General features: G+C 37.2%; 1 protein-coding gene across 2 annotated transcripts in view; it reads right to left on the bottom strand.

The window, feature by feature from the left end:
* Positions 1 to 21,272, bottom strand: part of LOC131994157 (uncharacterized) — a 33,590-nt gene extending 12,318 nt beyond the window's left edge. The window contains exon 1 of one of the 2 annotated variants that reach the window (XR_009396494.1): positions 2,546 to 2,766. Coding sequence is in view for 1 of the 2 variants with exons in the window: in XM_059360558.1 (XP_059216541.1) it covers positions 21,191 to 21,260 (70 nt within the window). In the remaining variant the exon portion in view is untranslated. Of the gene's footprint in view, positions 1 to 2,545; positions 2,767 to 21,190 lie in introns of those variants that run through there. The other variant, XM_059360558.1, reaches the window with a different exon arrangement.
* Positions 21,273 to 21,606: the final 334 nt, after the last annotated feature.

Genomic DNA, 21,606 nt, shown 5'->3' with positions numbered 1-21,606 from the left:
GTTTGCGACTATCAAAACACTTTTGTAATGGAAGAATTTTTTCACGCAACAATGTATAAACTAAAATTTTTGTTTTTATTAAAATTACAAAATATTTAAATGCAATATATTTCATTACGTATCCGCAATTAATCGTCTGAAGTAAAAATATCAATAATTTATTTTAATTAGGTAAAATAAGCATGTTTTGGAAAGAATAAACAGTTTTCCAATGAATTGGGTTGTTGAGTTTATAACGGCTTTAATTGAATTACTCAGCTTGTCATAAATGAAAATTGCAAAATCGATTATTAATAATACAAATATGTTTATAGGACCGATTTTCTTAATTAAATCAAGATTTAAATTTTTTTCTGTGTATGTGAAAGGCGCCATCTTTATTTCCTACATTATATTAAGTTTAAATATCTATTATAAGTTTTCCTATAATTGGTTTGTGAACATACTAATAAGGGTATATGGGTTTAGGGATAGGAAAGGTTACTTAGCCAGTCTCGTGCCATTTTAATACAACTTATTTTTCGTAGATGGCGCAAACCACAGACTAAGGGTTTGTGTTGTCATTTGAGTGTAGTATTGGAAAATGTAATCTTGTCAATCAATCATGTCTTGTACATACAACGGCAGACTGCACACAAAATAAAACGCGTGGTTTCAAATCTAATGCGTTTACACCATTAGCTATGATGGATGTAACATAGACAATTACAGTACATCTCACAGTTAGAACAGGGGACTTACTAGAATTAATTAGGAATACTACTAAATTTCCCATGAACATTCCATTAAGGAATGCTGAAGTTCAATGGCAAGGGTTCTCCTTTTTATGCTAAGTCCAAATGGCGTGTCGCATACCGACACAACTTGGCAGGGAAGTTATGGCATAGCAGGATACCATAAAAATGTGTCCAGCCTTAGTAAAGTAATAACCACCGCTGAAAAATTTTTTGATGTTCACGCCGGAGTTTTAGGCATTGCTGCGTAGTCGAGCTGTTTTAACTCGACTCCGACTACAGGAAGATTTCTCGACTCCGACTGCGGAGTTGACACCGAACCGTTAAAAAATTAAAAAAAAACAAGCAAAAACGGATATAAGAAAAGATTTGCTCTGCTATTAGAGTGATATCGAGATATGGTCCGGTTTGGACCACAATTAAATTATATGTTGGAGACCTGTGTAAAATATCAGCCAATCGAATAAGCTCCTTTTGGGGGCTCAAGAAGTAAAATAGAGAGATCGATTTATATGGGAGCTGTATCGGGCTATAGACCGATTCAGACCATAATAAACACGTATGTTGATGGTAATGAGAGGATCCGTCGTACAAAATTTCAGGCAAATCGGATAATAATTACTACTTCTAACGGCTCAAGAAGACAAGATCCCAGATCGGACTATATGGCAGCTATATCGGGTTATGAACCGATTTGAACCATACTTGGCACAGTTGTAGGATATCATAACAAAATACTTAGTGCAAAAATTCGTTCAAATCGGATAAGAATTGCGCCCTCTAGAGGCTCAAGAAGGCAAGACACAAGATCGGTTTATATGACAGCTATATCAGGTTATGGACCGAATTAAACCATACATGGCACAATTGTTGGCTATCATGACAAAACACGTCGTGCAAAATTTCATTGCATTCGGATAAGAATTGTGCACTCTAAAGAAGGTAAGACCCAAGATCGGTTTATATGGCAGCTATATCAAAACATGAAACGATATGGCCCATTTACAATCCCAACTGACCTACACTAATAAGAAGTATTTGTGTAAAATTTCAAGCGGCTAGATATATATATATATATATATATATATATATATATATATTTATTTATATATATATATATATATATATATATATATATATATATATTCTTGATCGTCGCGACTGAATTGATTTGACTGAAATTTTGCGCGTAGTGTTTTGGTATCACTTACTACAACTGTGTTAACTATGATCTAAATCGGTTCATAATCTGGTATAGCTGTCATATAAACCGATCTTGGATTTTGTCTTCTTGAGCCAATAGAATGCGCATTTCCCATCCGATTTGGCTGAAATTTTCCATGAGGTGTTTTGTTATGACTTCCAATAACTGTGCGAAGTATGGCGCAAATCGGTCTATAACCTGATATAGCTGCCACATAAACCGATCCGTGATCTCAACCGATTTGGCAGAAATTTTGTGCAACGGCATCTCTCATGACCTTCAACATACGCTTCCAATATGGTCTCAATCGATCAATAGTTTGATACAGCTCCCATATAAATCTATCTCCCGATTTTGCCTCTTGAGCCCCTAAAAGGCGCAATTCTTATCCGAATGAACTGAAATATTACACAATGACTTCTACAATGTCAATCAGCATTCAATTATGGTCCGAATCGGACTAACTTGATATAGCTCCAATAGGATAACAGTTCTTATTCAATATTCCTTGTTTGCCTAAAAAGAGATGCAGCGCATAGAACTCGACAAATGCAATCCATGGTGGAGGGTATAAGATTCGGCCCGGCCGAACTTAGCACGCACTTACTTCTTTTGTATTATTCTGGCATTCGATGTTTATGGGTTAAGTCAGTTCACCATATTCGTTCATTCGTTCGCTAGCGCATTTCTCAACCGTTCTTTCCAAAAAGTTGCCCAACTATTTCCCTGCGACTTTTGTACGGATTTTGATCGAAATTCTTCATAGAGACAAAATGTCTTAAGACAAAATTTCAATTAAATTTTTTCTAAAGCTTGAAATTTTGATGAAAGTTTTTCTAAAACATAAAATTTTAATGAATTTTTTTCCAAATATAAAATTTGACATTTTTATACCCACCACCGAAGGATGGGGGTATATTCATTTTGTCATTCCGTTTGCAACACATCGAAATATTCATTTCCGACCATCCATCAAAGTATATATATTCTTGATCAGCGTAAAAATCTAAGACGATCTACCTATGTCCGTCCGTCTGTTTATTGAAATCACGCTACTGTCTTTAAAAATAGAGATATTGAGCTGAAATTATGCACACATTCTTTTTTTGTCCATAAGCAGGTTCGAAGTTCGAAGATGGGCTATATCGGACCATATCTTCATATAGCGGACTATACCCCATATAGACCGATCCGCCGATTTAGGGTCTTAGGCCCATAAAATCCAAATTTTTTATCGGATTTTGCTGAAATTTGGGACAGTGAGTTGTGTTAGGCCCTTCGACATCCCTTTTCAATTTGGCCGAGATCGGTTTAGATTTGGATATAGCTGCCATATAGACCGATTCTTCGATTTATGGTCTTGCGCCCATAAAAGGCGCATTTATTGTTCGATGTCGCCGAAATTTAAGACAGTGACTTAGGTTAAGCCCCCCCCCCCCGACATACTTCTGCAATATGGCACAGATCGGTATAGATTTGGATATAGCTGCCATATAGACCGATTTCTCGATTTAAGGTTTTGGGTAGTGAGTTGTGTTGGGCCCTTTATTGTCCGATGTCGTCGAAACTTGGGACAGTGAATTGTGTAAGGCCCTTGGATATTCTTCTTCAATTTGGCTTAGATCGGTCCAGATTTGGATATAGCTGCCATATAGACCGATCTCTCGATTTAAGGTTTTGGTGCCATAAAAGACGCATTTATTGTGCGATTTCGCCGAAATTTAGGACAGTGAGTTGTGTCAGGCTCTTCGAAAATTTTCTGCAACTTGAGCCAAATCGGTCCAGATTAGTTGTTATACACAATTGAACAATTTCGATATAGCTGCTATGTAGCATAAAGTATGCATTTTTCACCGGATTTTGACGAAAGGTGCTTTACATATATACCCGACGTGGTGGGTATCCAAAGTTCGACCCGGTCGACCTTAAATCCTTTTTACTTGTTTCTAACACAAAATTATAATGACTTTCTATACCCTACACCACTACTGTGATAAAAAGTATTATAACTTACTCAATTTGTTTGTAACAACCAGAAGGAAGGGAGATATACCGATTGATAAATATACCGATCGACTTAGAATACCGTTCTGATTCGATTTAGCTATGTCCGTCTGTCCATGTTAAAAAGTACAGGTCGCAATTTTCGTCCGATCGTCTTAAGACAAAATTTAATGAAAATTTTTCTTAAGACAAACTTTTAATTTTTTCTAAAGTTCAATTACATTTTTGTGAAAAAATTATTGAAAGTTTCTTTAAAGGCAAAAGATCATTGACATTTTCACTAAAAACAATAGGAGTCTGTAAAAATAACGGTAATTCTTAATTTAAAAAAATGTGAATTTAAATTTTTTTGTTGAAACATTTGGACGAACACAAAGGATGAATATTTGTTTATGGCGCAAAATATTGCTAAGCTCTTGCTGTAGAAATTGTTGTTCCCTCCAACCTGGCGCCGTTTAGTATAAGGTTTTTTGTTTGTAGTTTTTTAAATACGAGCATTTTTCACACCTATACTAAAATTTGAAAAATTGTCGCTTTCTGAGTTCGGCCGGGCCGAATCTTGGGAACCCACCACCATGGATTCTGCTAAAAATGTTTGCAAAATAAATTTAGTTGAAGGGCAATATTTTATTCTACATACAAAATTTTTGTCATATCCGCAAAAATTTAAGTTTCTAGGAACCGAACAAGGATGATCGAAAGACCGGTTTACATGGGAACTTTATTCGGCTTACAGGGGCTCAAGAAGTCGATTTGGGAGCTCGGTTTATATGGGAGCAATTATTGGAAGTCATAACACTACGTGTAAATTTTCAGCCAATTTTCATCGAACAAAAATTGTGGCTTCTAGGGGCTCAAGAAGTTTATTCGGGAGATCGGTTTATATGGGAGCTATATCTAAATCTAAACCGATGGCCCATTTTCAATCCCAACGACCTACATCAATAATAAGTATCAGTGCAAAATTGTGCAGTGCAAATGCGTTCGACAGCTATCGTGATTTCGACAGACGGACGGCGGACGGACATTGCTAGATTGACTCAGAGCGTCGAGACGATCAAGAATATATATACTTTATGGGGTCTTAGACGAATATTTCGAGGTGTTATAAACGGAATGACTAGATAAGTTTTATATCCTATGGTGGTGGGTATAAAAATCAACTTTTCATGTAAAATATCGTCTTTTGCTGTAAACGGAGCATTTTTGGCCTAATAGAGGTTTTGTTTTTTCCGGAAAAGAGCCATCCTTTACCACAGACAAATTATATAAAAGGTTTATCGTGACCAAAGTGACTTTAACATCAAAATGTGCCGAATTCACGACTAACGATGGACGGCGGAGGGAAATGATGTACATTTGCTATAAAACAAGTAAAAAGGCATTAAGTTCGGCCGGGCCGAACTTTGGATACCCACCACCTCGGGTATATATGTAAACCATCTTTCGGCATAATCCCGTGAAAAATACATAATTTATGCCCCCATAGCAACTGTATCGAAATATGGTCCGATTTGGACCAAATTCGGCACGGACATGAGCGATTTAATAAGTACAAGTCATTGTTCAATTTTGTAGAACAAAATATTGGTCTTTTTGGGAACAATATCCAAAAATAGACCGATCTGAACCATACACGGCACGGATTTCGAAAAGCCTAACATAAGTCACTGTGACTTATGGAAAATGGAATATAAATGGGCCTTTTATGGGCCCAAAACCTTAAATCGAGAGATCGGTCTATATGGCAGCTATATCCAAAGCTGAGCCAAATTGAAAAGGGATGTCGAAGGGCCTAACACAACTCACTGTTCCAAATTTGGGCGAAAGTGGACAATAAATGCGTCTTTATGAGCCTATATGGCAGCTATAACCAAATCTAGACCGATCTGAGCCAAATTAGAGAAGAATGACTCACTGTCCCAAATTTCAGCGAAATCGGACAATAAAAGCGCCTTTTAAGGCCCCAAAACCTTAAATCGAGGGATCGGTCTATATGGTAGCTATATCCAAATCTGGGCCAAATTGAAGAGGGATGTCGACTGACCTTTCACAACTCACTGTCCAAAATTTTGGCAAAATCGGACAATAAATGCGTCTTTTATGGCCCCAAGACCTTGAATCGAGAGATCGGTCTATATAGCAGCTATTTCCAAATCTGGACCAATCTGGGCCAAATTGACGAAGGAAATCGACTAACCTGACACAACTTACTATCCCACATTTTGGCAAAATCGGACAATAAATGCGTTTTTTATGGGCCTAGACCTTAATTGGAGAGATTGGTCTATATGCAGCTATATCCAAATCTTAGCTAAATTGAAGAAGGATGTCGAGTGCCCTTCACTTCACTCACTGTTCCAAATTTCAGCAAAATCGGATAATAAATGTGGCTTTTATAGGTCTGAGACCCTAAATTGGCGGATTGGTCTAAATGGGCCTATATAAAGATATAGTCCGATATAGTCCATCTTCGAACTTAACCTGCTTATGGACCAAAAAAGGATCTGTGCAAAGTTTGAGCTCAATATCTTTATTTTTAAAGACTTAAGCGTGATTTCAACAGACAGACGGACGGACGGACATGGCTAGATCGTTTTAGATTTTTACGCTGATCAAGAATATATATACTTTAATGGATGGTCGGAAATGGATATTTTGATGTATTGCAAATGGAATGACAAAACGAATATACCCCCATTCTTCGGTTGTGGTTATGAAAAGTAAACGCAAATTTGCCCGCGAAATTCCATTAAGGAACAGGGGTGCCGCATTGAGGAACGCCGTTCAGGCTCGGCTATAAAAAGGAAGCCCCTTATTATTATTATTGAGCTTAAACTTGACTCGGACCGCACTCATTGATAAGGGAGTATTTTGCTGTTCCTGTTCCTCGATTGAATATTCATGGGCAAATTTGCATTTTGTGCATCTTGGAAAGGAAGCCAAGTTGAATTAGATGTTGTAACCAGTGTTGCCACTCATGAAAATTATTTCCTACCAAAATTTAAGGAAAAGAAAAATCCTACCAAATCTGTTCAAAACCTACCAAATGTTCTACTAGCCATTGCCGGAGATGTTCGATGTCCATTGCCGGAGAGTTCGCCATTTTCCATTCCATTGGCAACGCATCAAAGTACACATTTTCAGCGCTACAAAGTACTAGATCGTCGTTATATAGATGATCTAGGCATGTCCGTCTGCTGTTGTTGTTGTAGCAGTTTGTTATGTTCTATCTTTCGTCTGCTTGATTCTGTTGAGTGTCAAGATCCAGGAACTCTACGACTAAGATGGTGTGCGGCCAGAGGTATCTGGGTCTGAGTCGAATGGGTTTGGCTAGGCAGTTACACAGGTGACGTGTATTGTGTCGCTGGTTACAATCGGAACATACCTCTTGCACGTCGGCATCAATCCTTGCTCTGTAGGAGTTAAGGCGGCTGCAACTGCCGGAATGTAATTAAGCTTAAACTACTCCGGTTTGCCGGCGGAAGTCAATTTCTTCAGGGGCAATGGGAGGTGGTAGTTCTCCAAGGACTTCATTCACCCGGCAGCAATTTATCCCATCTGCTACCGTGTCTGCATCAATGTTGTCTAGACCCGCTTGATATGCCGCTTGATCTAGTGGTCCTCTTCTAGCGCTGAACATCACGCTCCAGATCATGTAGATCTACCTTGAGGCTTCTGGGAGGTGGATATCTATCCACAAGATGATGATTTGGATGGTCTCTGGGATAACAGCCCAAAAGGTATTGCTTAGACAGGATGTAGTTATGTCTTCGCACTGGTAGGATCTTTGTCTCCTGATAGAGGTAGTCCACATGAGAATTGAGGAAACAGCCCGTTGCAGTTCGGAGGGAGGCATTCTGACAGATCTGAATATTATTCCACTGCGTGTCACAGGGCTGACGAGACCACACTGACGCTGCACAACTTACCATAGACCGGCCAATTGCTTTGTACGTGGCCAACAAGGTTTCCTTGTCTGCACTACAAGTGCTACCGGTTAGTGACTTGAGGACCTTGTTTCTAGTCAAGATGTCAACAATGGGTGTGGGCCTGATGCCATGATCGTACAATCGTCCGCATATGATACGATCTCTATACCGTCTTGAGGGGGTGTCCATCCGTCTGTTTGTTGAAATTACTCTACAGCCTTAAGTTCAAAGATGGTCTATATCTTAATATATCACCTTTAATACAGTTCTCCCGATAAGAAATCTGAATTTCATAAAGTAGTATTTTTGCCCCTATTTCAATGAACAACCGTGCCAAGTTTGGTTAAAGCGATCTCCCGATTAAAGCATTGAGCCAAGAAATGCGAGAAATTTTCGCCGTTACAGTGAGTTGCTTGGACCCCTCAACATCTGAGTATTGACCAGATCAACCATATTTATTTGCAGCTGCAACATAGCCCTGTGTTCCGATTGAAAATTGACGAAATTTGGATAACTACTCGAAATATTCGTCTGAGACCCTATAAGGTATATATATTCTTGATCGTCGTGAAATTTTATGGCGATCTAGCCATGTCCGTCCGTCTGTCCGTCCGTCCGTTCGTCCGTCCGTCTGTCCATCCGTCCGTTCGTCCGTCCGTCTGTCTGTCGAAAGCACGCTAACTTCCAAAGGAGTAAAGCTAGTCGCTTGAAATTTTGCACAAATACTTCTACTTAGTGTAGGTCGGTTGGTATTGTAAATGGGCCATATCGGTCTATGTTTTGATAAGGCACATAAACCGATCTTGGGTCTTGAGTTCTTGAGCCTCTAGAGTGAGCAATTCTTATCCGATTTGGATGAAATTTCGCACGACGTGTTTTGTTATGATGTCCAACAACTGTGCCAAGTATGGTTGAAATCGGTTCATAACCTGATATAGCTGTCATATAAACCGATCTGGGGTCTTGAATTCTTGAGCCTCTAGAGTGCTCAATTCTTATCCGATTGGAATGAAATTTTGCACGAAGTGTTTTTTTATGATATCCAACAACTGTCCCAAGTATGGTTTTAATCGGTCCATAACCTGATATAGCTGTCATATAAACCGATCTTGGGTCTTGACTTCTTGAGCCTCTAGAGGGCGCGATTCTTATCCAATTTGAATGAATTTTGGCACGTAGTATTTTGATGTGATATCCAACAACTGTGCCAAGTATGGTTCAAATCGGTTCATAACCTGATATAGCTGTCATATAAACAGATCTTGGGTCTTGACTTCTTTAGCCTCTGGAGGGCGCAATTCCTATCCGATTTGGCTGAAATTTTGCAAGACGTTTTTTATTGTTACTTTCAACAACTATGTCAAATAAGGTACAAGTCGGTTCATAATCTGATATAGCTGCCATATAAACCGGTCTGGGATCTCGACTTCTTGAGCCTCTAGAGGTCGCAATTATTATCCGATTTGCCTGAAATTTTGTACGACGGATTCTCTCATGACCATCAACATACGTGTTTATTAAGGTCTGCATCGGTCTATAGCCCGATACATCTCTCTATTTTACTTCTTGAGCCGCAAAGGGCGCAATTCTTATTCGAATTGGCTGACATTTTACACAGGTCTCCAACATATAATTTAATTGTGGTCCAATCCGGACCATATCTTGATATCGCTCTAATAGCAGAGCAAATCTTTTCTTATATCATTTTTTTTTTTTGCCTAAAAAGAGATGCCGGGAAAAGAACTCGACAAATGCGATCCATGGTGGAGGGTATATAAGATTCGGCCCGGCCGAACTTAGTACGCTTTTACTTGTTTCAGTTATTAATGTTATATTTATATGTTGGAAAAATCTACCAAAAATTGAGGTCAGCCTACCAACCTACCAAGAGAATAAAAACCTACCAATTTTGGCAGGAACCTACTAATTTTGGCAGGAACCTACCAAAAAAACGGCAACACTGGTTGTAACATAATTGAAACTGAAAATTTTACCATTTATAAGCAGATCTCAGTTGGTAATTAAAACCCTCTCAGAGTTTATTTCAATGTTATGATACATAATTATATTAAAAGCCTTCCATCTTCGCATAACTCTATTATGGTTTTGTATAGGATCTGTTGCAGTCATTATGTTATACATAAAACCAGTAAGGAAGGGCAAAAGTTGGTCTGTGCCGACTTTATAATACCCTATACCTACACTTTAGGTATAAAGTGGAAGCTATATCTCATTTTGAACCAATTTTGATGAACCTCGGCGCATGTTTTCAGATGGGTTATTAAACAATCCATATCAAATTTCGAGCAAATATGTTGAAACTGTAATAAAAACGGTGAACAAATAAGAACATAATTACAAATTATCCAAAATCATATATGTGGGAGCTACATCAAAATCTGAACCGATTTTGACCAAACTTCTTAGATATTTTGGTAAGGAAAAATTTGTGCACAATTTTGGCAATATTGGCCAATACTTGGAGTAACTTCAAAAGTGAAAATTGGATGTAAACGGAGTGACCCCGAGGGGCCATTCGGCATAAATTTTAAGAGTTTATTAGTTTCCTAACACAATTATAAAAATTACATAACCTTTTGTTTCTTACTAATTTCTTTAAATCTGAAAATCATAAAAAAAGATATTATTCCAAATGAGGTACCTTCACTTAATTTTTAATAAAAACGAAGTATGTTAACCGATTTTTACGATTAGTATCTCATTTTGTTTTAGATTTGTATGATTTAAAAAAAAAGAAAAAATTTTGATTAATTCTTTTTCACAAAAATATAATTTAAAAGTGGTTTTGTGCGTGACCTTCTTAACACTTAAATAAAATAAACGTAATTTTAGTCAATAACAGGCAATACTTCATTCATTCTTGCAACAGGAAATAATTTTTAAGAAAAAAGTCATCACCGTAATATTAGGTTGCCCAAAAAGTAATTGCGGATTCTTTAAAAGAAAGTAAATGCATTTTTAATAAAACGTAGAATGAACTTTAATCAAATATGCTATTTTACACTTTTTTTCTAAAGCAAGCTAAAAGTAACAGCTGATAACTGACAGAAGAAAGAATGCAATTACAGAGTCACAAGCTGTGAAAAAAAATGTCAACGCCGACTATATGATATATATATAGTGGGCAACCTACTATATATATTTACGCAATTAAAAATATCCATCCCAAAGTAGGTATTCAAATGTGCGAAAGCAACAACTACAATAAATAATTTTTATACGCTACAGCAGCACTGTGGTACGCGCTATTATAACATTGTGCATTTGTTTGCAAGAGCTAGACCCATCGACAAGTATACCGATCGGCTTAGAATCACTTCCTGATTCGATTTACAATAGCTATGTCCGTCTGTCGTGTCTATCCATGTATTCTTGTAATCAATGTACAGGTCGCATTTGTTGTCCGATTGTTACATAATTTTTCTCTTTTTGGTCCATGGACAAACGCCATTAATTTTGAAAAAAAACCGGATCACATTGAGATATAAATCCCATATATATCTTCATCCGATATGGCTTTTGAAGGCCGTAGTCGCCAAAATTTTCATTCAATCTTGACAACATTTTGCATGACGTGTTTTATTTGACGTTTTAATACGTGTGCAAAATTTAAAAAAAGAAATCGTTTCAGATTTATATATAGATCGCATATATATTTTTCGTCCGATATGGTCTTTGAAGGCCATAGTCGCCACAGTTTTGATCCGATCTGGCATGATTATTTGAATTCCCACTTCGTAAGCAAAATTTCATCAGAGTCGGTCCAGATTTAGAAATTGCTCCGATGTATTCATATGTATCTTTCATCCCAAATGGCCCTTTAACGCTGTAGAAGCCACAATTTAGGTCCTATCGCAAGAAAATCTTACAAGGTTCTATTCAAAATTTCAATAGGTATGCAAAATTAAAGTTTGGCTAGATTTCAACATAGGTTCCATCGGTTCGCCCGTCTTCTGCCTTCCCTCACTGTTTTGTTATACCCTACAGCACTACTGTGGTGCAGGTTATTATAACTTATTGCATTTGTTTGTAACACCCAAAAGGAAGAGAGAGAGAAACCAATTGATAAGTATACCGATGGACTCAGAATCACCTTGATTCGATTTCGCTATGTCCGTCTGTCTGTCCATCTGTCCATGTTAATTTGTGTACAAAATACAGGTCGCAGTTTTAATGCGATTGTATTCAAATTTGAATCCGATTGTCTTCGAATTTGGTACAGGCATGTTTTTCGGCCTAGAAACAAAGCCTATTGAAATTGGAAAAAATCGGTTCAGATGTAGATATAGCTTCCATATATTTGTTCGTACGATTTGCAGTAATAATGTAATGAAATGATCATTTGTTTTTCGATTCTCTCGAAATTTGGCAGAAAGGATTTTCTTAAGACTCCCGATAATACGGCTGAATTTCATTGAAAACGGGAACTGCAAGCGCATGGTAACTGCAAGCGCATTTATTGACCAATCTTGCCAACATTTTGTACTTTCCCCGACGACCACCACAATATCTAAGGAGTTTGCTAGAAATCGGTTCAGATTTAGATATAGCTTCCATATATTTGTTCGTACGATTTGCAGTAAAAATGGTAATTTGTTTTTCGATTGTCTCGAAATTTGGCAGAAAAGATTTTCTGACGACTCCCGATAATACTGGTGAATTTTATTGAAATCGGTTAAGATTTTGATATAGCTGCTATATATATATATAAATAAATAAATATATATATATATATATATATATATATATATATATATATATATATATATATATATATATATATATATATATATACATATACATATATATATACATATACATATAGTCGGCGTTGAAAAGTTTTTTTTCACAGCTTGTAACTCTGTAATTCCATTCTTTCTTCTGTCATTTATCAGCTGTTACTTTGAACTTGCTTTAGAAAAAAAAGTGTAAAAAAAGTATATTTGATTAAAGTTCATTCTAAGTTTTATGAAAAATGCATTTACTTTCTTTAAAAAAAATCCGCAATTACTTTTTGGGCGTCCCAATATATATATATATATATATATATATATATATATATATATATATATATATATATATATATATATATATATATTTATATTTATATATATATATATATATATATATATATATATATATATATATATATATATATATATATATATATATATATATATATATATATATATATATATATATATATATATATATATATATATATATATATATATATATATATATATATATATATATATATATATATATATATATATATATATATATATATATATATATATATATATATATATATATATATATATATATATATATATATATATATATATATATATATATATATATATATATATATATATATATATATATATATATATATATATATATATATATATATATATATATATATATATATATATATATATATATATATATATATATATATATAGCAGCTTTGTCATAATCTGTGTATATATATCGCCCGATTTTCACTTCCATGGTAACTGCAAGCGCATTTATTGACCAATCTTGCCAACATTTTGTACAGCGCTTTCCCCGACGACCACCACAATATCTAACAAGTTTGCTAGAAATCGGTTCAGATTCAGATATAGCTCCTTTATATATGTTCGTCAGATTTCGACTAATATTTCAATTAAGTAATCATTTGTTAACCGATTCTATCAAAATTTTGCTGGGATTTTCTTAAGTCTTTTAATACTACTGGTGAATTTTATAGAAATCGGTTCCGATTCATATATAGCTGTCATATATGAATTTCGCCCGATTTTCGCTTTTGAAGTTACTGCAAGTGCATTATTGGCCAATATTACGAAAATTTTGCACAACTTTCTCCTCGAATCCTACCACAATATCTAAGAAGTTTGGTCAAAATCAGTTCAGATTTAGATGTAGCTCCCACGTATATGTTCGTCAGATTTTAGATAATTTGTAATTATGTTCTTATTTGTCCACCGTATTTATTACAGTTTGAAAATATTTGCTCGAAATTTGGTACGGATTGTTTAGTAACCCATCTGAAAACATGCGCTGAGGTTCATCAAAATTGGTTCAGAATTAGATATAGCTCCCACTTTGTACCGCAGCCATATCTGTTCAGATTTAGATATAGCTGCGATATAAACCGATCTCCCGATTTTACTTCTTGAGCCCTAACAAGCCGCAATTCTTGTCTGATTTGGCTGAAATTTTGCACGTGGTGTTTGGTTATAAATTCAAATAACTGTGTCAAGTACGGTTCGAATCGGTCGATAAACTGATAAAGCACCCATATAAACCAATCTACCGATTTTACTTCTTGAAATCTTACAAGCCTCAGTTTTTGTCCGATTTGCATGAAATTTTGCATGCGATGTTCTGTTACGACTTCAAACAACTGTGCCAAATACAGTCCAAATCTGTCTATAACCTGATTTAGCTCCCATGTAACCGGTTTGTCGTAAAAATGTTTCAAACTTTTTATTTTATTACATGTAACTTCATTCCCACGAAAATTGTCTATTAATTGATTGCAAAATATGCGGCATTCTCTAAGCCAACTTAACACAAACAAAAGTCATTCAACGACACACAACAGAAGCAACTTATTTGAAGCAGATTTGTTTCTGACTCAGCTCGAAAGCATTTAAATACATTTGCAGTTAATTCGGACGCCACCGTTGGGCAGAGGTTAGAATGTACGCATACCATTTTTATACCCGCCACCGAAGGATGGGGGTATATTTATTCTGTCATTCCGTTTGCAACACAGCGAAATATCTATTTCCGACCATCCATCAAAGTATATATATTCTTGATCAGCGTAAAAATCTAAGACGATCTTGCCAGGTCCGTCCGCCTGTCTGTTGAAATCACGCTACAGTCTTTAAAAATAGAGATATTGAGCTGAAACTTTGCACAGATTCATTTTTGTCCATAAGCAGGTTAAGTTTGAAGAGGGGCTATATCGGACTATATCTTGATATAGCCCCCATATAGACCAAACCGCCGATTTATGGTCTTAGGCCCATAAAAGCCACATTCATTATCCGATTTTGGTGCAATTTGGGAGAGTGAGTTGTGTTAGGCCCTTCGATATTCTTCTTCAATTTGGCTCATATCGGTCCAGATTTGAATATAGCTACCTATAGACCGATCTCTCGATTTAAGGTCTTGGGCCCATAAAAGGCGCATTTATTGTCCGATGTCGCCGAAATTTTGGATAGTGAGTTTAGTTAAGCCCATCGACATATTTCTGCAGTTTGGTTCAAATCGCTCCAGATTTGGATATAGCTGTCATATAGACCGATCTCCCGATTTAAGGTCTTGGGCCCATAAATGGCGCATTTATTGTCCGATGTCACCGAAATTTTGGACAGTGAGTTGTGTAAGGCCCTTCGATATTCTTCTTCAATTTGGCTCAGATCGGTCCAGATTTGAATATAGCTGCCTATAGACCGATCTCTCGATTTAAGGTCTTGGGCCCATAAAAGGGGCATTTATTGTCCGAGGTCGCCGAAATTTGGAACAGTGAGTTTAGTTAAGCCCCTCGACATATTTCTGCAATTTGGCCCAGATCGATCAAGATTTGCATATAGCTGCCATATAGACCGATCTCTCGATTTAAGGTTTTGGGCCCATAAAGGCGCAATTATTGTCCGATGTCGCCAAAATTTATGACAGTGAGTTGTGTAAGGCCCTTCGATATTCTTCTTCAATTTGGCTCAGATCGGTCCAGATTTGAATATAGCTGCATATAGACCGATCTCTCGATTTAAGGTCTTGGGCCCATAAAAGGCGCAATTATTGTCCGATGTCGCCAAAATTTATGACAGTGAGTTAAATTAAGCCCCTGGTCATACTTCTGCAATGTGGCTTAGATCGATCAAGATTTGCATATAGCTGCCATATAGACCGATATCTCGATTTAAGGTTTTGGGCCCATAAAAGGCGCATTTATTGTCCGAGGTCGCCGAAATTTTGGACAGTGAGTTTAGTTAAGCCCCTCGACATATTTCTGCAATTTGGCTTAGATCGATGAAGATTTGCATATAGCTGCCATATAGACCGATTTCTCGATTTAAGGTTTTGGGCCCATAAAAGGCGCAATTATTGTCCGATGTCGCCAAAATTTATGACAATGAGTTGTGTAAGGCCCTTCGCTATTCTTCTTCAATTTGGCTCAGATCGGTCCAGATTTGAATATAGCTGCCTATAGACCGATCTCTCGATTTAAGGTCTTGGGCCCATAAAAGGCGCATTTATTGTCCGAGGTCGCCGAAATTTTGGACAGTGAGTTTAGTTAAGCCCCTCGACATATTTCTGCAATTTGGCCCAGATCGATCAAGATTTGAATATAGCTGCCATATAGACCGATCTCTCGATTTAAGGTTTTGGGCCCATAAAGGCGCAATTATTGTCCGATGTCGCCAAAATTTATGACAGTGAGTTGTGTAAGGCCCTTCGATATTCTTCTTCAATTTGGCTCAGATCGGTCCAGATTTGAATATAGCTGCATATAGACCGATCTCTCGATTTAAGGTCTTGGGCCCATAAAAGGCGCAATTATTGTCCGATGTCGCCAAAATTTATGACAGTGAGTTAAATTAAGCCCCTGGTCATATTTCTGCAATGTGGCTTAGATCGATCAAGATTTGCATATAGCTGTCATATAAACCGATCTCTCGATTTAAGGTTTTGGGCCCATAAAAGGCGCATTTATTGTCCGATGTCACCGAAATTTTGGACAGTGAGTTGTGTAAGGCCCTTCGATATTCTTCTTCAATTTGGCTCAGATCGGTCCAGATTTGAATATAGCTGCATATAGACCGATCTCTCGATTTAAGGTTTTGGGCCCATAAATGCGCATTTATTGTCCGATGTCGCCGAAATTTGGAACAGTGAGTTGTGTTGGGCCTTTCGACATTCTTCTTTAATTTGGCTCAAATCGCTCCAGATTTGGATATAGCTGCCATATAGACCGATCTTTTGATTTAAGGTTTTGGGCCCATAAAAAAACGGATTTGGTGTCCGATGTCGCCGAAATTTGGGACAGTGAGTTGTGTTGAGCCCTTCGATATTCTTCTTCAAATGGCTCAGATCGGTCCAGATTTGGGTAAAGCTGCCATATAGACCGATCTCTATTTAAAGTCTTGGTCCCATAAAAGGCGCATTTATAATCCGATTTCACTGAAATTAGACTCAGTGACTTCTGTTAGGCTTTCAACATCCTTGTAGTATATGGTTCAGATCGGTTTATTTTTATACCCTCCACCATAAGATGGGGGGTATACTAATTTCGTCATTCTGTTTGTAACTACTCGAAATATTCGCCTGAGACCCCATAAAGTATATATATTCTTGATCGTCGCGACATTTTATGTCGATCTAGCCATGTCCGTCCGTCTGTCCGTCCGTCTGTCCGTCCGTCTGTCCGTCCGTCTGTCTGTCGAAAGCACGCTAACTTCCGAAGGAGTAAAGCTAGCCGCTTGAAATTTTGCACAAATACTTCTTATTAGTGTAGGTCGGTTGGTATTGTAAATTGGCCATATCGGTCCATGTTTTGATATAGCTGCCATATAAACCGATCTTGGGTCTTGACTTCTTGAGCCTCTAGAGTGCGCAATTCTTATCCGATTGGAATGAAATTTTGCACGACGTGTTTTGCTATGATATCCAACAACTGTGCCAAGTATAGTTCAAATCGGTCCATAACCTGATATAGCTGCCATATAAACCGATCTTGGGTCTTGACTTCTTGAGCCTCTAGCGTGCGCAATTCTTGTCCGATCAGAATGAAATTTTGCACGTCGTGTTTTGTTATGATAGCCAACACCTGTGCCAAGTATGGTTCAAATCGGTTTATAACCTGATATAGCTGCCATATAAACCGATCTTGGGTCTTGACTTCTTAAACCTCTAGAGTGCGCAATTCTTATCCGATTGAAATGAAATTTTGCACGACGTGTTTTGTTGTTATATCCAACAACTGTGCCAAGTATGGTTCAAATCGGTTCATAACCTGATATAGCTGCCATATAATCCGATCTTGGGTCTAGACTTCTTGAGCCTCTAGAGGGCACAATTCTTATCCGATTTGAATGAATTTTTGCACGAAGTATTTCGTTATGATATCCAACAACTGTGCCAAGTATAATTGAAATCGGCCCATAACCTGATATAGCTGTCATATAAACAGATCTGGGGATTTGATTTCTTGAGCTTCTAGAGGGCGCAATTCCTATCCGATTTGGCTAAAATTTAGCATGACGTATTTTATTTTTACTTTCAACAACTGTGTCAAATAAGGTTCAAATCGGTACATAACCTGATACAGCTGCCATATAAACCGATCTGGGATCTTGACTTCTTGACCCCTAGAGGTCGCAATTATTATCCGATATGCCTGAAATTTTGTACGATGGATCCTCTCATGACCATCAACAAACGTGTTTATTATGGTCTGAATCGATCTATAGCCCGATACAGATCCCATATAAATCGTTCTCTCTATTTTACTTTGTGAGCCCCAATGGTCCGAACCGGACCATATCTTGATATCGTTTTAATAGCAGAGCAACTCTTTTCTTATATCCTTTTTTGCTTAAGAAGAGATGCCGGGAAAAGAACTCGACAAATGCGATCCATGGTGGAGGGTATATAAGATTCGGCCCGGCCGAACTTAGCACGCTTTTACTTGTTAGATATAGCCACGAAAAAGATCAACATATCGTTATACACAATTGAACAATGACTTGTACTTATTAGTATTTGGTGCAAATCGGAACATATTTCGATATAGCTACTATGGGGCATAAGGTATCCATTTTTCACCGGATTTTGACAAAAGGTGGTTTACATATATACCCGAGGTGGTGGGTATCCAAAGTCCGGCCCGGCCGAACTTAACGCCTTTTGACTGGTTTATTATATGTCTTCAAAGTCCTAAGAAAGGGAAGAGTTAAAATTTTATAAATGGCATTAAACCCCGTTTACACCGTTCATTAAATCCGGATTTAAGGCTCTCGTCAGCTGATTTTATAGGAAAAACAGATGATCATCCGGATTTTAACATCAGTATGAACGGGGTTTTAGTATTACCAATAATAGGGTTGGGCGATTAGTATGAAAGGGAAAAAAATTAATGGACGCTTCGAGTTTTTGATTCTTGTAATTGTACTAAACAAAAAAGTCCACGAGATTTTGACTTGCAGTTTTTTCGCTTCGAATTTTTGATTCTTGTAATTGTACTGAGCAAAAAAGTCCACCAGATTTTGACTTGCAGTTTTTCCTCAGGCCTTTGTCACTTTTTTTTGGATATTTTGGCATACAACAGCAAAACTATTGCTATATTCGATCAAAGACAATATTTAAGAACTTTTTAGTACATCGCAAAATTATTGGAAAGCCCCTTCAGGCAATTTTAGCCTTGCGAAAGTGCAACTATTTTTTTTAATAAATTATCATTTTCATTAACGCCTTCTTTGAGGATGATAAAATTTGCATCGTTTGGGTGCCGGGCCATAACGGAATAAGGGGGAAAGGACAGACGATTTGGCGGTGAAGGCCAGAGGACTGCCGTCAATAAACTTTTTTAACCCGAAGCCTTTCGGGTCGACGCAGTCCGAGTTAAGGGAGTGGGCGAAGAATGTGCATGCAACATTGCGGAACAGCGAATCGGTCGGTAGGACGGCGAAAATCCTTTGGAGGATCCAGATCGTGAGAAGACGCGGCTATTACTGAAGGGAAGTAAGAAGGCAGTCATAATAGCTATTGGTATCATGACGAGACATATAGGACTACGAGCTCACTTATTTTATTTTTTGGAGCGCACAACAAGCCGATTACTGGCTTAGGTATATGTCTATAGTGGCATGGGGCAGATTAATATCTGCACCCTCTTTTCAACCTAACCTTACCTTACCTACTATTTTCAGCTGCTCATAGCCCAAAATCATAAGTTCTATTTATTATTTTTATAACCTCCACCATAGGATGGGGGTATACCAATTTCGTCATTCTGTTTGTAACACCTCGAAATATGCGTCTAAGACCCCATAAAATATATATATTCTTGATCGTCATGTCATTTTAAGTCGATCTAGTCATGTCCGTCCGTTAGCGTGCTTTCGACAGACAGACTCGTCCGTCTGTCTGTCGAAAGCACGCTAACTTTCGAAGGAGTAAAGCTAGCCTTGAAATTTTGCACAAATACTTTTTATTAGTGTAGGTTGGTTGGGATTGTAAATGGGTCAAATCGGTCCATGTTTTGATATAGCTGCCATATAAACCGATCTTGGATCTTGACTTCTTTAGCTTCTAGAGGGCGCAATGCTTATCCGATTTGACTGGCATTTTCCACGTAGTGTTTAGGTATCCCTTCCAACAACTGTGTTTAGTATGACTCAAATCGGTTCATAATTTGGTATAGCTGTCATATAAACCGATTTTGGATCTTGACTTCTTGAGCCTCTAGAGTGCGCAATTCTCATCCGATTTGGAAGAAATTTTGTACATTACGTGTCTAATATGGTCTGAATCGATCAATAGCTTGATACAGCTCCCATATAAACCGATCTCCCGATCGGTTTATATAGGCCTTGAGCCTGAACTGAAATATTAGACAATGACTTCTACAATGTTCAGCATTCATTTATGGTCCGAATCGGACTATAACTTGATATTGCTTCAATAGCATAACAGTTCTTATTCAATATTCTTTTTTTGCCTAAAAAGAGATACCGCGCATAGAACTCGACAAATGCGATCCATAGTGGAGGGTATATAATATTCGGCCCGGCCGAACTTAGCACGCTCTCACTTGTTTATTCTGCTATTGTTCAGTCAATTCATTTGAGGTATTTTTGTGAGTATATTGCAAACGATCACAGGATCAAATACACATAAAATTAATAACGCATTCTAAATTATCTGGTGCAAATGTAAGATTTAGAGATAATTGTTTCATGCATAAACTTTGCAGTGCTAATACAAAACATTTTTATATATATGATACAAAAATATATGGATAAACCAGAGGATTCTAATAATGCAGAGAAAGTAGAGACGGATAAGCAGCCAGAATCATCAGCGTGATAATCAAAGCTAAATGTATTGGCATTCGGCTTAGAGGCTGAATTAGGCGATATTCCACTTCCAACTACGAGCGACCTTTTGAAACATTATTTGTTTACTTGGCCGCTCGTTGCAAAACCGCAAAATAAAATGTTTTGGGACAAAATAATATTCAGAATTTGGACAGATTATTGAAAAATTACCGTGAAATGCCAGTCCAAAACAGCTCCATGTAATTGAGGCAAAATTCCTGAATTCATGTTGGGTCAGCATAACAAATGCAGACTTACAATACCTGAATATTTGCCAGTCGTAACAGAATACAAGTCATCAATCTGGAAACTCGATTTTCACTATAAACGTATGGTCTTGTGGACTTTTTTGCTCAGTGCAATCGCAAGAAACAGAAACGTGTAGCGCTCATTAAGTTGTTTTCCTTCTATACTAAATTAAATTTTCAAAAAGCTTTCGATATGAATTTGTGATTCAAACGTTTTTAACAACCAATTTTCCCAAAACCTTGCAAGATGTTGTCTTGTGTAACATTCACTGGGTGTACTTAATTAGATCTAAATGCGTTCAGGTTCTTTATAGACTCCATATGCATATATATCGCCCG

The sequence above is a fragment of the Stomoxys calcitrans genome, chromosome 1 (genome assembly GCF_963082655.1).
Source record: "Stomoxys calcitrans chromosome 1, idStoCalc2.1, whole genome shotgun sequence".
Taxonomy (NCBI): domain Eukaryota; kingdom Metazoa; phylum Arthropoda; class Insecta; order Diptera; family Muscidae; genus Stomoxys; species Stomoxys calcitrans.
The sequence above is the reverse complement of the archived record's forward strand: the minus strand, read 5'-3'. Positions and strand labels throughout refer to the sequence as shown.